This window comes from Palaemon carinicauda, chromosome 30 (assembly GCF_036898095.1).
Source record: "Palaemon carinicauda isolate YSFRI2023 chromosome 30, ASM3689809v2, whole genome shotgun sequence".
NCBI lineage: Eukaryota > Metazoa > Arthropoda > Malacostraca > Decapoda > Palaemonidae > Palaemon > Palaemon carinicauda.
Genome location: NC_090754.1, coordinates 50,252,362 through 50,269,431, shown reverse-complemented (window position 1 = coordinate 50,269,431; position 17,070 = coordinate 50,252,362). Strand labels below are relative to the sequence as shown.

The 17,070-nt window shown below is 43.5% G+C and overlaps 2 protein-coding genes across 6 annotated transcripts in view; one reads left to right on the top strand and one right to left on the bottom strand.

Annotated features, from left to right (window-relative positions):
• LOC137623093 (cell adhesion molecule Dscam1-like) overlaps window positions 1–17,070 on the bottom strand; it is a 317,782-nt gene that overhangs the window by 227,360 nt on the left and 73,352 nt on the right. The window lies entirely within an intron of this gene.
• Window positions 1–17,070, top strand: part of LOC137623090 (ribosome maturation protein SBDS-like) — a 51,733-nt gene that overhangs the window by 13,724 nt on the left and 20,939 nt on the right. The window contains exons 2-3 of the mRNA XM_068353745.1: window positions 13,220–13,337; window positions 13,832–13,934. Coding sequence (XP_068209846.1) covers window positions 13,220–13,337; window positions 13,832–13,934 — 221 coding nt within the window. The remainder of the gene's footprint in view (window positions 1–13,219; window positions 13,338–13,831; window positions 13,935–17,070) is intronic.

The window sequence follows — 17,070 nt, the reverse complement described above, 5'->3', positions numbered from 1 at the left end:
ATCGGGGAAGGAGTACAGCTACAGCAATGCACATCTGGACACTACTAGAGCGTGTAGGGGAGACACCTCCTGCAGGTCGATCACCCACAAATTCAGTCACGGGGGTGAGTCACGTGAGAAAAACCTGTTTTTTTTTTACGCTCGGGGTCGCGAACGACCCATCGTACCTATCCAGGGTTAAGGGGTTGTATGGCAAAACATGCAGTATATGCTTGCCTCCCTTATGGAAGACTATTCTGCCGATTAGTCCGTTGAGTCTAGCCGTTTATCTCAAAGATATCCTGGCTTTCAGCCAACCTAACGTTCCTTTGTGCTTACTGTTGACGTTGGCGTAGCTTAGTCACGTCAGTCAGGTTGTTTAGAACCACACTCGATGCGGTCTCGTGTGGTTTTTCAGCCGCATTTGGACGTTAGGCCACTGGCTGATGCTCCTGTTGACGTTCTAGACGTTCACTAACAATCGGAGTTGACTTGTTTTGACGCTGTGCGTCAACCTCCGCATTCTAGAGTTGTTTTGACTGCTCAGTCTAGGCAGTCAAAGCAGTCTCGAGTGGACGCTGTACGTCCTCACGCACCTGTTGTGGTTGACAGTTCAGTTGTTGACAGTTCACAGACTGTCAAGCAGTTACATGACGTTGCGTTCTGGTCCGCTACTAATGCACCAGTGAGAGACTCAGCTTTTATCGGACAAGGTTCCTGTAGATGAGGAAGTTGCTGTTCTCCCTCCTACTGATATTCCCTTGAGGACTCTGTCAGATGGAGAGGAGCCTTAAGCTGCTTAGCTTCCTATGGACTTTAATTAAATCATGATGATTTTTTTTAAGGATCTTCGTCCGGATCTTGTAACTGCTGCTCCTCGTTTGCCTAAACGTCAGAGCTTACACTAGGCCTAGCTACTTCGAAGCCGTTGTTTTTAAGCTAGTGCTCTCTCGCTCTCCTAGAGAGCGTTACGTTGGCTAGGCGACTGGTTTTTCACCAGGAGGAGTTTGGGGGATACAGCCTTTGGTTTCCCTTCTTTTAAACTGGTTTTTAGAGCGAGAGTCTGATATGACACGAGAGAAGTTCTCGGCTTGGGAGTTCATGCCTCTGCCCAGATAGACTTCTCAATTCTGGTAGACTCTCCCTGGCGCCTAGCCAGGAGACGCTCCAAGTTGTTTACAGGTCAACTTCTCAGCTGTTGTCGAGCCTTAAGTTTTGCTGTACTATTATGTCACGCATAACAAGGCTTTCAGGGATGGTAAACGGTTCCGCCTCAGTCGCTAACCCCGTCTGTTGCCACACCTGCTCCCGTAGACCCTAAATGGGCTTTGCTGCAAGACATGCAGTCCAAGCTTGCGTCCTTGATAGAGGACTTAAATGCGGAGAAGAACCTTCTGACCAACAACCTTCCAACCGGTCGGTTGTGCGCCCTGTTGACGCTGAGGTAACCTACTCGCGTCTGCCAGTTGAGGTGGTTCCTCCACCGATGCGACCCAGTGTGGGTTGCCAGCCGCACGTTGACGTTAAGCGACGCTCGGAGGTGGTTGTTGACGTTCAGGACGTTCAACAACCAGCAGAGGTGACTTGTTGTGACGCAGTGCGTCAACCTCAGCAACCCGGTAGGGTGTTGACTGCACAACCCAGACGGTCTAGACAGTTTCGGGTTGACGCTGTGCTTCCTCGCGCACCCATGGTTGTTGACAGTTCACAGACTGTGCAGCAGTTCCATGATATTGCGTCCGGCTCCGTCACGCATCCACCAGTGCGACCGGATTCAGCGAGTCAGACGTTGCCCACTCCGTTGCCGTTTCCTCATCAGTTTCGGATGAGGACGTTGCTGAACAAGACGATCAGCCCCCAGCCCTGCTATCCATCCAGAAGATGCTGAAGAAGGAACGCTGCTCAGTCAGGCTGTGGATGAGTCTGGTAGGGACGCTGTCATCCGTGGATCAATTTGTGTCACTAGGAAGACTACACCTCCGTCCTCTTCTATACCATCTAGCTTTTCACTGGAAAAAGGACAAGACGCTAGAAGCGGTCTCGATCCCGGTTTCCGAAAAGATAAAGTCTGGTCTGACTTGGTGAAAGGACTATATCAACCTAAGAGAGGGTCTTCCCCTGACTGTTCAGACTCCCAACCACGTTCTCTTCTCGGACGCATCGGACGTAGGCTGGGGTGCGACATTAGACGGTCGGGAATGCTCGGGAATATGGAACTCGAGTCAAAGGACAATGCATTTCAACTGCAAGGAGCTACTGGCAGTACGTCTGGCCTGGAAAAGCTTCAGGTCTCTCCTTCAAGGCAAAGTGGTGGAGGTGAACTCGGACAACACCACGGCTTTGGCGTACATCTCCAAGCAAGGAGGGACCTACTCTCTGACGTTGTACGAGATCGCAAGGGACCTCCTCACCTGGTCAAAAGGTCTAGACATATCACTAGTAACGAGGTTCATCCAAGGCAACTTGAATGTCATGGCAGATTGTCTCAGTCGGAAGGGACAAATAATTCCAACAGAATGGACCCTCCACAAGGATGTATGCAAGAGACTTTGGGCCACCTGGGGCCAGCCAACCATAGATCTCTTCGCAACCTCGATGACCAAGAGGCTCCCAATATTTTGCTCACCAATCCCGGACCCAGCAGCAGTTCATATAGATGCCTTTCTCCTAGATTGGTCTCATCTAGATCTACATGCATTCCCTCCGTTCAAGATTGTCAACAAGGTACTGCAGATGTTCGCCTCTCACGAAGGGACAAGGTTGACGCTAGTTGCTTCCCTCTGGCCCGCGAGAGAATGGTTCACCGAGGTACTTCGATGGCTAGTAGACGTTCCCAGAACACTTCCCCTAAGGGTGGACCTTCTACGTCAGCCACACGTAAAGAAGGTACACCAAGGCCTCCACGCTCTTCGTCTGACTGCCTTCAGACTATCGAAAGACTCTCGAGAGCTAGAAGCTTTTCGAAGGAGGCAGCCAGAGCGATTGCTAGAGCAAGGAGAACATCCACCCTTAGAGTCTACCAATCGAAGTGGGAAATCTTCCGAAACTGGTGCAAGTCAGTATCCGTATCCTCGACCAGTACCTCTGTAACTCAAATAGCTGACTTCCTCTTATATCTGAGGAAAGAACGATCTCTTTCAGCTCCCACTATCAAGGGTTACAGAAGCATGTTGGCATCAGTCTTCCTTCACAGAGGCTTAGATCTTTCCAACAATAAAGATCTACAGGACCTCCTTAAGTCTTTTGAGACCACGAAGGAGCGTCGTTTGGTTACACCTGGTTGGAATTTAGACGTGGTACTAAGATTCCTTATGTCAGACAGGTTCGAGCCGCTACAATCAGCCTCCCTGAAAGATCTCACCTTAAAGACTCTTTTCCTGGTATGCTTAGCCACAGCTAAAAGAGTCAGTGAGATTCATGCCTTCAGCAAGAACATCGGATTCTCATCCGAAACGGCTACATGTTCTACAACTTGGTTTTCTAGCCAAAAACGAGCTGCCTTCTCGGCCTTGGCCAATATCGTTCGATATTCCAAACTTATCGTATGGTTGGAAATGAACTAGAAAGAGTCTTATGCCCTGTAAGAGCTCTTAAGTTCTATTTAAAACGAACTAAACCTTTACGAGGCCCGTCTGAAGCTTTATGGTGTTCAGTTAAGAAACCATCTTTGCCTATGTCAAAGAATGCTTTATCCTATTTTATCAGACTGTTAATACGAAAAGCTCATTCCCATCTGAATGAGGAAGACCAAGCTTTGCTGAAGGTAAGGACACACGAAGTTAGAGCTGTCGCAACTTCCGTGGCCTTTAAACAAAATAGATCTCTGCAAAGTATAATCGACGCAACCTATTGGAAAAGCAAGTCAGTGTTCGCGTCTTTTTATCTTAAGAATGTCCAGTCTCTTTACGAGAACTGCTACACTCTGGGACCATTCGTAGCAACGAGTGCAGTAGTGGGTGAGGGCTCAACCACTACAATTCCCTAATTCCATAACCTTTTTAATCTTTCTCTTGAAATGTTTTATTATTGTTTTTGGGTTGTCCGGAAGGCTAAGAAGCCTTTCGCATCCTACTTGATTTGGCGGGTGGTCAAAGTCATTTCTTGAGAAGCGCCTAGATTAGAGGTTTTGATGAGGTCCTGTTGTATGGGTTGCAACCCTTGATACTTCAGCTCCTAGGGGTCGCTCAGCATCCTAAGAGGATCGCGAGGCTCCGTAAGGAAGACGTACTTAAAAAGGCCGAGTAATTGTTCAAGTCGACTTCCTTACCAGGTACTTATTTATTTTAAGTTTGTTATTTTGATAACTGCTAAAATAAAATAAAAAATCCTCAGCTCATAATAATGTAAACATTTATTGCTGGTCTCTACCCACCCCCCTGGGTGTGAATCAGCATATATAATCACCGGCTAAGTTAAATATTGAAAAATGTTATTTTTATAATAAAATAAATTTTTGAATATACTTACCCGGTGATTATATATTAAAGGACCCTCCCTTCCTCCCCAATAGAGACCCAGTGGACCGAGGAGAAAATTGAGTTCTTTGTTTACATTGAGTACTGAGTACCTGCACGACAGATGGCGCTGTTGAAGTACACCCCCTACCTGCATAGCGATCGCTGGCGGATTTTTAACGTAGAGTTTTCTGTCGAGCAACAGAGTTGCAGCTTATATAATCACCGGGTAAGTATATTCAAAAATTTATTTTATTATAAAAATAACATTTTAACATTTATCCAGCAAAATATTTCAACGGCTCACAGGTAAAGAAGTAATATAAATGACATTTATCCTGCAAAATCTCTCTTAATATAATCAGGCAGGCTTCCTAAATTTAACGGTATGGTATTTGATCTGTTAGAAGAGGTGTTACATCTTGAGTCAGTGTACGCTATGTGGAACAAATGCATATTGACCATTTGCTCACATGGTAATGGTAGAGTACACTCAAGCAGTTTTTTTCAATATTAAACTTACCCGATGATCATATAGCTGTCAGCTCTGCTGCCCGACAGAAAAACCTACGGGCGGAATACGCCAGCGATCGCTATACAGGTGGGGGTGTACATCAACAGCGCCATCTGTCAAGTAGGTACTCAAGTACTCGATGTCAACACAGAACCAATTTTCTCTCTGTCGTGCCACTGGCAAGACCTACTAAATACGCCGTTACTAACTGGATTTGTTTTCACAACTATTTGGTGAAGTACACTATTCCAGTTTTGAGCTTTCGCTGTGCAGGGGTTTTATCTTCATTTCAAAACTTGAACTCGTTTTGGATAGTTTTAATTATGGTGACAAAGAGAGTATGGACTCTCTTTCACTTTTAAATGGCCGACCCTTCCCTTAGACGGAAGTGTGTTTAGGTTTTTAGTAATTGTGCTTAACACGTTATAGATCTATATTTTATATCTCTCCGCCTTTATTAGGCCTCTTCGATTAACTTTCCTTTTATTATAAACATATAAAAATAAATTTTTATGTTTTGTTTATATGCGACCTTTCCTGATAGTAGGCGGTCCTGACTTGGAACCGAAGTTAATCAACGTTGAGCCCGTTATATCGTTTTTAACCTTTAAAGAATTTTAAACTTTTTAAATTTAATGTTTTATGAAAGAATTTCTTTGATAGTCTCGTACTGTTTTCAAAGATGAACTAACGTTTAGTTTTTAGTCTACGCAGTTGTTGGCGTTCAGGACGTTCAACATGCGCTCTATCGTTACGATAGAGAGAGAGTGTATCACGGTTTCACTTTGCAGTAAGGGTAAACCGATTCTAGCGTTTCGTTCATTCTTTCTTAGCTTAAATGGTTTAAATTCTAAATTAAAGGAACTTTTTATTTGGAAAACCTTTCAGTTTTTTTTTTTTTTTTTATCATGTTTTGACGATATATAATTGGGCTCTTCTCTCAGGTGCGAAATCTAGAGAGAAAGAGAGAGATAGAGACGGAGGGAGAGAGAGGAGATAAAACGTTTCGTTCAAGCGGGTAGCGTTGTTCTCGTTTTACTCTCCTCCCTAGTCGCTGTAGGGGAAGAAGGTAAAACGTTTCTAGGGTTTTATTCTTGTTCCCAGGCTATGTGCGGTGAGAGATTGTAAACGTAGTTTATTTGATCTAGTGTTTAGTCTCTTTCACAGCCACTGAATTCTTTATCTTTATATATGTTTTCTGTTGCATTATACGACTGTTTTCGCAATTACTACCTTTTAATGAAGGGTAGGATTGCGTGTTTCAGGTAGACATCAGTAAAAGTTTCGATTTCAGTGAAATAAGTGCAAAACAGAAAATCAAAGTGATAAAGTGATATGCGCAAAGTGTTACAGTGTTGCGTCCGAGGGTTCGTCTGTTCGTGCCTGTCGTTCACCTAGTCCGGGACCTCTTGCAAGCTCCCAAGCCCAGGGGAGAAGTAATGTCGAACGACTTATGGGTTCGAGAGGCCTTGATCAACGAACAGACGTTTTTCCCTCCGTGGTTTCGGGCGTATCTACCCAAGATCGCCCCACCCACACAAAGACGAGAGAGCCCATTTACTTCTCGTCTGCGGAAGAGGTTTCTCGTAAGAAACCTTGGACCAAGGTCTCGCAGCTTATTAAGTGCAAGTCGGTCCCTTCCGCGCAAGTCCAACGGCCCAGGTGTAGCCACTGGGTCAGTTCGGACTCGCTGCAGTCATCCGACGACTGCACACCTCCCAAGAGAGGCAAGGTGGTACCGCAACAGGCAGTAACTCCGTCTGTTGCCGCACCCGCTGTTTTAGACCCTCAGTCACAACGGACAGTAGCTCCGTCTGTTGCCGCTTTTGTAGACCCTCAGTGGTCTTTACTGCAGTCTATGCAGACTCAGTTAGCTGCGGTTATGCAGGAGTTTTGTGCGGAGAAGGTTAACGCTGCACCCGTTAGCCTACAACCTGCCACGGTTGTGCGCCCAGCTCACGCTGAGGCTGCCTGCTCCCACACTCCGACTGCGGAGAAGGTTGACGATGCACCCGTTTGCCTACAACCTGCCACGGTTGTGCGCCCAGCAGACGCTGCGGCTGCCTGCTCCCACACTCTGGTTGTGAGAGCTCCTTCACCCATGCGCAGTCGACCCTGCCAGACGCATGCTGACTCCCACAGACGCACGGAGCACTCCGTTGACGTGCGTGTGCTACCACAACAACAGGAGGGTGGAGTTAAGCTGCCGTGTTTTGACACGGTGCGTCAGCCTCCGCAACCACTGTGGTTACCGCCACTCGCCCGCAGCAGACTAGTCAGTCAGGAGTTGAGGCTTCCCCACACAGCTTTGGTTGTTGCCAGCTCACAGACTGTCAAGCAGTTACATAACGTTGCCTTCTGGTCTGCTACTTATGCACCAGTGCTGTATGTCCTCTTGTAACTGCTGCTCCTCGTTCGCCTCACGTCAGAACTTACACTAGGCCTAGCTACTTCGAAGCCGTTGTTGTTAAGCTAGTGCTCTCTCGCTCTCCTAGAGAGCGTTACGTCGGCTAGGCGACTGGTTTTTGCACCAGGAGGAGTTTTAGGGATACAGCCTTTTGATTTCCCTTCTTTTTATCTGGCTTATAGAGCGAGAGTCTGATAGGACACGAGAGAAGTTCTCAGCTTGGGAGTTCATGCCTCTGCCCAGGTAGACTTCTCAATTCTGGTAGACTCGGCCAGGCGCATAGCCAGGAGACGCTCCAGTTGTTTACAGGTCAACTTCTCAACTTTTGTCGAGCCTTTGAAGTTTTGCTGTACTATTATGTCACACATAACAAGGCTTCCAGGGATGGTAAATGGCTCCGCTTCAGTCGCTAACCCCGTCTGTTGCCACACCTGCTCCCGTAGACCCTAATGGGCTTTGCTGCAAGACTTGCAGTCCAAGCTTGTGTCCTTGATAGAGGACTTAATACGGAGAAGAACCTTCTGGCCAACAACCTTCCTTCCGGTTGGTTGTGCGCCCTGTTGACGCTGAGGTATCTTACTCGCGTTCGCCAGTTGAGGTGGTTCCTCCACCGATGCGACCCAGAGTGGGTTGCCAGTCGCACGTTGACGTTAAGCGACGCTCGGAGGTGGTTGTTGACGTTCAGTGTGTCACTAGGAAGACGTTCAACAACCAGCAGAGGTGACTTGTTGTCACGCAGTGCGTCAACCTCAGCAACCCGGTAGGGTGTTGACTGCACAACCCAGACAGTCTATACAGTTTCGGGTTGACGCTGTACTTCCTCGCGTCCCCATGGTTGACAGTTCACAGACTGTGCAGCAGTACCATGATATTGCTTCCGGCTCCGTTACGCATCCACCAGTGCGACCGGATTCAGCGAGTCAGACGTTGCCCACTCCGTTGCCGTTTCCTCATCAGTTTCGGATGAGGAACCCTCTGATGAGGACGTTGCTGAACAAGACGATCAACCCCCAGCCCTGCTATCCATCCAGAAGATGCTGAAGAAGGAACGCTGCCCTGTTAGGCTGTGGATGAGTCTGGTAAGGACACTGTCATCCGTGGTTCATTTTGTGTCACTAGGAAGACTACACCTCCGTCCTCTTCTATACCATCTAGCTTTTCACTGGAAAAAGGACAAGACGCTAGAAGCGGTCTCGATCCCGGTTTCCGGAAAGATAAAGTCTGGTCTGACTTGGTGAAAGGACTTTTTCAACCTTAGAAAGGGTCTTCCCCTGACTGTTCAGACTCCCAACCACGTTCTCTTCTCGGACGCATGCTGGGGTGCGACATTAGACGGTAGGGAATGCTCGGGATTGTGGAACTCGAGTCAAAGGACAATGCATTTCAACTGCAAGAAGCTACTGGCAGTACGTCTGACCTGGAAAAGCTTCAGGTCTCTCCTTCAAGGCAAAGTGGTGGAGGTGAACTCGGACAACACACGGCTTTGACGTACATCTCCAAGAAGGAGGGACCTACTCTCTGACATGGTACGAGATCGCAAGGGACCTCCTCACCCGGTCAACAGGTCTAGACTTTTCACTAGTAACGAGGTTCATCCAAGGCAACTTGAATGTCATAGCAGATTGTCTCAGTCGCAAGGGACAAATAATTCCAACAGAATGGACCCTCCACAAGGATGTATGCAAGAGACTTTGGGCCACCTGGGGCCAGCCAACCATAGATCTCTTCGCAACCTCGATGACCAAGAGGCTCCCAATAGTTTGCTCACCTATCCCGGACCCAGCAGTAGTTCATATAGATGCCTTTCTACTAGATTGGTCACATCTAGATCTATATGCATTCCCTCCGTTCAAGATTGTCAACAAGGTACAGTACTGCAGAAGTTCGCCTCTCACGAAGGGACAAGGTTGACGCTAGTTGCTTCCCTCTGGCCCGCGAGAGAATGACTCACCGAGGTACTTCGATGGCTAGTAGACGTTCCCAGAACACTTCCCCTAGGGTGGACCTTCTACGTCAGCCACGCGTAAAGAAGGTACACCAAGGCCTCCATGCTCTTCGTCTGACTGCCTTCAGACTATCGAAAGACTCTCGAGAGCTAGAGGTTTTTCGAAGGAGGCAACCAGAGCGTTTGCTAGAGCAAGGAGAACATCCACCCTTAGAATCTACCAATCGAAGTGGGAAATCTTCCGAAACTGGTGCAAGTCAGTATCCGTATCCTCGTCCAGTACCTCTGTAACTCAAATAGCTGACTTTCTCTTATATCTGAGGAAAGAACGATCTCTTTCAGCTCCCACTATCAAGGGTTACAGAAGCATGTTGGCATCAGTCTTCCGTCACAGAGGCTTAGATCTTTCCAACAATAAAGATCTACAGGACCTCCTTAAGTCTTTTGAGACCACGAAGGAGCGTCGTTTGGTTACACCTGGTTGGAATTTAGACGTGGTACTAAGATTCCTTATGTCAGACAGGTTCGAACCGCTTCAATCAGCCTCTCTGAAAGATCTCACCTTTAAGACTCTTTTCCTGATATGCTTAACCACAGCTAAAAGAGTCAGTGAGATTCATGCCTTCAGCAAGAACATCGGATTCTCATCCGAAACGGCTACATGTTCTACAACTTGGTTTTCTAGCCAAACACGAGCTGCCTTCTCGGCCTTGACCAATATCGTTCGATATTCCAAACTTATCGTATGGTTGGAAATGAACTAGAAAGAGTATTATGTCCTGTAAGAGCTCTTAAGTTCTATTTAAAAACCTTTACGAGGCCCGTCTGAAGCTTTATGGTGTTCGGTTAAGAATCCATCTTTGCCTATGTCAAAGAATGCTTTATCCTATTTTATCAGACTGTTAATACGAGAAGCTCATTCCCATCTGAATGAGGAAGACCAAGCTTTGCTGAAGGTAAGGACACACGAAGTTAGAGCTGTCGCAACTTCAGTGGCCTTTAAACAAAATAGATCTCTGCAAAGTATATTCGACGCAACCTATTGGAAAAGCAAATGAGTGTTCGCGTCTTTTATCTTAAGAATGTCCAGTCTCTTACGAGAACTGCTACACTCTGGGACCATTCGTAGCAACGAGTGCAGTAGTGGTGAGGGCTCCACCACTACAATTCCCTAATTCCATAACCTTTTTAATCTTTCTCTTGAAATGTTTTATTATTGTTTTTGGGTTGTCTGGAAGGCTAAGAAGCCTTTCGCATCCTACTTGATTTGGTGGGTGGTCAAAGTCATTTCTTGAGAAGCGCCTAGATTAGAGGTTTTGATGAGGACCTTTAGTATGGGTTGCAACCCTTCATACTTCAGCTCCTAGGAGTCGCTCAGCATTCTATGAGGATCGCGAGGCTCAGTAAGGAAGACGTACTTAAAAAGGCAGAGTAATTGTTCAAATCGACTTCCTTACCAGGTACTTATTTATTTTATGTTTGTTATTTTGAATAACTGCTAAAATGAAATACGGAATACTTAGCTCATAATAATGTCAACATGTAATGCTGGTATCTACCCACCCCCCTGGGTGTGAATCAGCTATATGATCATCGGGTAAGTTTAATATTGAAAAATGTTATTTTCATTAGTAAAATAAATTTTTGAATATACTTATACTTACCCGATGATCATAAATTAAAGGACCCACCCGTCCTCCCCAATAGAGACCCAGTGGACAGAGGAGAAAATTGGTTCTGTGTTGACATCGAGTACTTGAGTACCTACTTGACAGATGGCGCTGTTGATGTACACCCCCACCTGTATAGCGATCGCTGGCGTATTCCGCCCGTAGGTTTTTCTGTCGGGCAGCAGAGCTGACAGCTATATGATCATCGGGTAAGTATATTCAAAAATTTATTTTACTAATGAAAATAACATTTTTTTTTTTTTTTTCATTCTCTTGTGTTTTTTACAAGGGTGTGTTTAGTGATAGATGGGTCAAGGAACCCAGGTGGTTTATTAAAAGGTTACCTTTTCTTTTTATCCCCTTGGGGGCAGCACCTTGCACTTAATGCAGCGTCCCTTTAGCTCCCTACCTTAACCTTTATTGAAGCTCTCCTCTGTCTGGCAATCCAACTTCTTTTTTTAACTACTTCACAGTGTAACTTCTAAGGTTTCATTAGTCCATATCTACAGTATTGTTATTTCTGTACATCATGTCCATAATCTTTTCACCATGTTAATTCTCTTTTATATTTTTTCTTTACTTCTGTTTCTTTTGCTGTGCTGGGTGCTTTTCCTTATTGGTGCCATAGGGTTTATAGCATTCTGTTTTTCCATCCAGACTCATTTAACAAGCTCACTTCTACAATACAGTACTGTACATATAATATCCAATTCCATGTATACTGTGCAGTGTTCTTTCTCTCTCATTCAATTGTTTCATAACATGCAATATTGGCATACTGTACCTTCTTTCTTACCGTAAATCTCAGAAAAAATAATTCAGTTTCTTAACCATGGGGAATCAGTGTTGTGAACTAATTTGTGTTGAAAATCCTATTAGAAAACTAATTCAGGATAATGCAATTTGTAATGAACATGGGGCTCAATTGTTGTTTTAATTAATTTTCCTTGTTTATCTTGTGCACAAATTCATCATCATCATCTACGCCTGTTGACGTATACGACCATTTTTAGTTAGGTATACCCTTTGGTAACATTCTTATGCTCTTTTAGAAATGTTTCACTACTGTAAGTAGTTTGGAAGTTAAGTTTGAAAATATTTAAACCTTCAAAATCACCATATACTTGTTGTGGTGAAGGTGAACCTTAGAATTTGAATGTGAAGGGAGTTGAAGAAATATCAGAAAATGCAGTGCAAATAAAGAAGTTATTTGATTTTTTTTAATATATATAGTACAGTATGTTAATCTTAGAGTGTACGGTGTCTAGTTAATACTTCGGATAAAGTTTTTTTCAGTAAATTTTACGAAAGAAAGTGAATATGTTCAAATTAGCTACTGTGATCATTTATGTTAGTTCCTAGGATTAGAATATGTGGCGAATATTCAAAACATGTGAACAGTTTTTAATGTATAAACATCTTTTTTTATTTGATTTTATATATAAAAGTTTGGTCTGGAACTGGAACCACTGGGTTGTTCAGAAATGCATTAAGACACTGAAGAGCACAAGTTTAGATTGGTAACACAACAAGATAGAGGGTTTTGAAAAGTATAGTATGTGAGATGAAACACAAATATCTAAAGATATGCAGCATCTGGAGGAAAACCCAACTCTTGCTCTATGAAATAACAGTAAGATAGGGTGAATAGCAACATAAGAGAATAGCAAACAAAGGGCTAAAATGGATGCTACAAAGACCCTTTTATTTTATTTTTGGAAAATGTACCATTTAGCACAGAGCTCCAACTTGGGGGAAAACTGAACAGTTGTATCTTGAAGCAAAAGTTAATAACGAACAGTGATAAAGTATAATACTATTGGTTGGGTAAAATCAGGGATTCTGCAAAGATCTTCTGCTGTTATAATACCTACAACTGATGGTACTAACCCCCTATGGTGCAAAGACCGTATGGTTATGCCAAAAGTGCACTGCATCAGGGGCATTAATGGCACTTCCCCACAACAGTACTTTACTTATTTTAATCTTGTTGCACTGTTTATATTTGATTGTCGTGTTTTGTTTTCTCATATGATTAAATAATTTATTTTGGAGCATACTAACACATAGTTTAGCAAGTGTATACAATCTTATTGAAACCATTCTCAAAATAATTCAGTATGATTAAACACCTATATGGGCTTTATAATCGTACAATCTAACATTCTTCGAAAATTTCAGCAGGATTAAATGCCTATACAGTATGGTCTTTATAATTGTATCTTTAACAAATGGGTTTTGTTTTCCCAGGGAAAAGGATTTGGATGAAGTTCTTCAGAGTGAGGCAGTCTTCACTAATGTGTCCAAAGGTCAAGTTGCTAAGAAAGAAGAACTCATGAAATGTTTTGGCTCAGATGATCAAAAGAAGGTTGGTAGCCTAAACTGAACGTTTCTTTTTGTATTGTCAATGATGTTAACCCTTTTACCCCCGGGGTATTTGGAAATTTCCAACCCTTAACCCCCAGGGGGTTATTTTTTCCCAACACATTTTGCAGTATATTTTTTTTAAATTGCTCTAACAGCCTTAATTTTTGTCATAGAGAGGTTAGGTTGGTCTCATTCTCTTGGAAAATGCCTGAATTTTCACAAATAATTATCAAAAATATGAAAAAAATAATTTTTTATAGCATCTTTTGCAAGGACGTACTGGTACGTCCATGGGGGTAAAGGGATGGCTTTTGTGAAACGTACCAGTACGTTCTTTTGGGGGTAAAAGGGTTAATAAATGCCACATAGTTATCATTGCAGAATTAGCTGTAGAAATTGCGCTGTTAAAATACTTACGAAACTGACAGGAAATGTTTTAAAGTACAGTACTGTACTACACAGTATATCAACTGAACTTTGTGCTTTATGTTGCAGATCTGTTTGGATATTCTAGAAAAGGGAGAACTTCAGGTTTCAGACAAAGAACGACAAGCAACCCAGGAATCCTCATTGAAGGAGATTGCTTGTATTGTGTCTGGTGAGTATTTAACCTAATATGCCATTTATTATTGTAATTTTACTGTGAATATTTTATAAGAAACCAAAGGGACCTATGAGGAATGCTGTTTGCCTTAATATGAAATTTTGGTTGATATGGTTTATATTTCCAGGTTTTTAATCTTGGTGATATGCTTATGAATAAACTGAACAATCCTCAAGTTTTCCCTTTTCAATAAATAAAAACAGATGCCGCATGTCTCTTAATAACCAGAAATAGTTACTGGTGGTAATAAGTTTTCTCCCTTTTTCCACTGAAGGGTTTGGTTAGTACACTTTATGAGAGATAGAGTAAATGTCTCTTTCATTATTAAAATACAACTTTTATGTACAGTATAAAAATGATGAAAACAGTTTTTATATATTTGTAATTGTCTTAAATGTGCAAAAGGAAATTTGGTTACTCAAACCAAAATGATTTTTTTTTTTTTATTTATTTATTTATTTATTTATTTTTTTTTTTTGGGGGGGGGGCTAATAAAAATGTTATATGATAGTTCAGTGTACAGTATAAAAGGAGAATACGTTATTGCTGATTTTGTACTAAAGCTAATGTTGCTGTAGATTAAGTGAAATTTTGTGATGAAATTGTATATTTTTTGTGGGTATATCCTGAAACTTTTCCATTTCTAGTATTCGTTTCATTGATCAGTATTGCATACAATTACATTTTGGATCTTTGTGTGAATATACATCTTTTACAACATGTAGGCCAGGATTATAACTGTTTTCAAATTTATCAATTTGGTTATTTTCAGAATTTATTTTGACATCTAGTATTACCAAATTATTTTTATAAACAAGTAAATTATACCATATATTGTGTAACATTACAAAAATATTTTCAATATTAAACTTACCCGATAATCATGTAGCTGTCAACTCTGTTGCCCGACAGAATTCTATGGAGGGATACGCCAGCTATCACAATACTAGAAGGGGGTGTTCTTACCAGCGCCACCTGTGGCCAGGTACTCAAGTACTTCTTGTTGACACCTCCTCAATTATTCCTCTGTCGTGCTTCTGACAAGACGTTCTGGGATACGCTTATGTTCTTGGAGTATTTTCACGACTTTGGTGAAGTATTTCTCTTTGATTTCGGCTGTCGCTTTACTGGAAACTTCTATTTTAGCTTAGTTAGCTTTTGGAATTAATTTGATTATTTTTGGTGACGAAGAGAGTATGAACTCTCGTTCACCTTTCAATGGCCGACCCTTCCCTTAGACGGAAGTGTTGGTGTCTAAGAGAGTATAGACTCTCTTTCTTAATTTTGCTTAACAAAAGTTATAGATTTATTTTATATCTCTCCGCCTCTTATAGGCCTCTTCGATTAACTTCCTTTTATTATAAACTTATTAAAATTAATTTTTATATTTGTTTATTTTCGACCTTCCTAATAGGCGGTCTTTTCTTGGTACCGAAGTTAATTATCGTGAGCCCGTCATTTCGGTTTTACCTGTTAACATATTATGCTATTTTAAGGTCTTTGAAAGAATTTCTTTGATAGTCTCGTACTTTTTCAAAGTTGAACTAACGTTTTGTTTGTCTCGGCAGTTGTTGACGTTCAGAACGTTTCAACTTGCACTCTATCGTTACGATAGAGAAAGAATGTTCACGGTTTCACATTGCAGTAAAGAGTAACCGTTTCTAGCGTTTTGTTCATTCTTTCTTAACTTAATGGTTTTGATCCTATTAAGGAACTTTTCTTTTTGGGAAATATTTCAGTTTTTTTCCTTTAACAATAATATGTTTTAACGATATATATGATTGGGCTCTTCTCTCAGGTTCTAAGTCAAGAGAGAGAGAGAGAGAGAGAGAGAGAGAGAGATAGAGACGGAGGGAGAAAGAGGATAAACGTTTCCCTCAAGCCTGCCAGGCGTACGAGTAACGTCGTTATCGTTTTGCTCTTATCCCTAGTCTCTTTAGGGGAAGAAACTAAACGTTTCTAGAGTGATCTAGTGTTTAGTCTCTTTCCAGCCACTGATTTTTCTTTCATTAGATTTTTCTGTTACATTGTAATTCTGTTTTCGCAATTACTAACTTTTGAGAAGGATAGAATTGCGTGTTTCAGGTACAAACCACTTAAAGTTTCGAGTTCAGTGAAATAAGTGCAAACAGAAATCAAAGTGATAAGTGATTGATGTCAGTGTTATGCGTGAGGGTACTTTTGTGCGCGCCAGTCGTCCTCCCAGTCCGGGACCTCTTGCAAGCTCCCAAGCCCAGGGGAGAAGCAATGTCGAAGGGCATAAGGGTTCGGCAGGCCTTGATCGGCGCACAGAAGTATCCTCGGTGGTTGTGGGCGTGTCTTACCGAGACCGTCACTCCCACCCGCAGACGATTGAGCCCTTATTTTGCTCGTCTGCAGAAGAGATTTAGAGGAGAAAATAAAGGCAGAGTTACGCTGGTCTCAGGTCTCAAGACCTCTTAAACGTAAAGTCCAGACCTATGCCAGACGTACGAAGTAAAGTTCAACAACCCGGATGCAGTCATTGGGTTAGCTCTGTCTCTCCTCAGTCATCAGTTTGTCGGGCTGAGAGTGCGCCTACACTCCCCCCCCCCCCTATGCTCGCTCCGCCTGATCGCAGTACCACCTGCCAGGCGTACGATGTTGTGGACTCTACTACAGTCCATGCAAGCACAGCTTTCGGACCTGATGCGTGAGTGTCGTGCTGAGAGTGTTACACCTCCTCCTCCTCCTGCACCGGTGGTGCACCAACCGCCTGCACCCGTTCAGCCTGTGCTGCACCCGCCTGCACCGGTGGTGCACCAACCGGCTGCACCCGTTCAGCCTGTGCTGCACCCGCCTGCACTCGCTGCACCCTGTCGCAGCACCATCTGCCAGGCGTACGATGTTGTAGACTCTACTACAGTCCATGCAAGCACAGCTTTCGGACCTGTTGTGTGAGTGTCGGGCTGAGAGTGTTGCACCTCCCCTGCACCCGTTCAGCCTGTGCTCAACCCGCCTGCACTCGCTGCACCCAGTCGCAGCACCATCTGCCAGGCGTACGATGTTGTAGACTCTACTACAGTCCATGCAAGCACAGCTTTCGGACCTGTTGTGTGAGTGTCGGGCTGAGAGTGTTGCACCTCCCCTGCACCCTTTCAGCCTGTGCTCA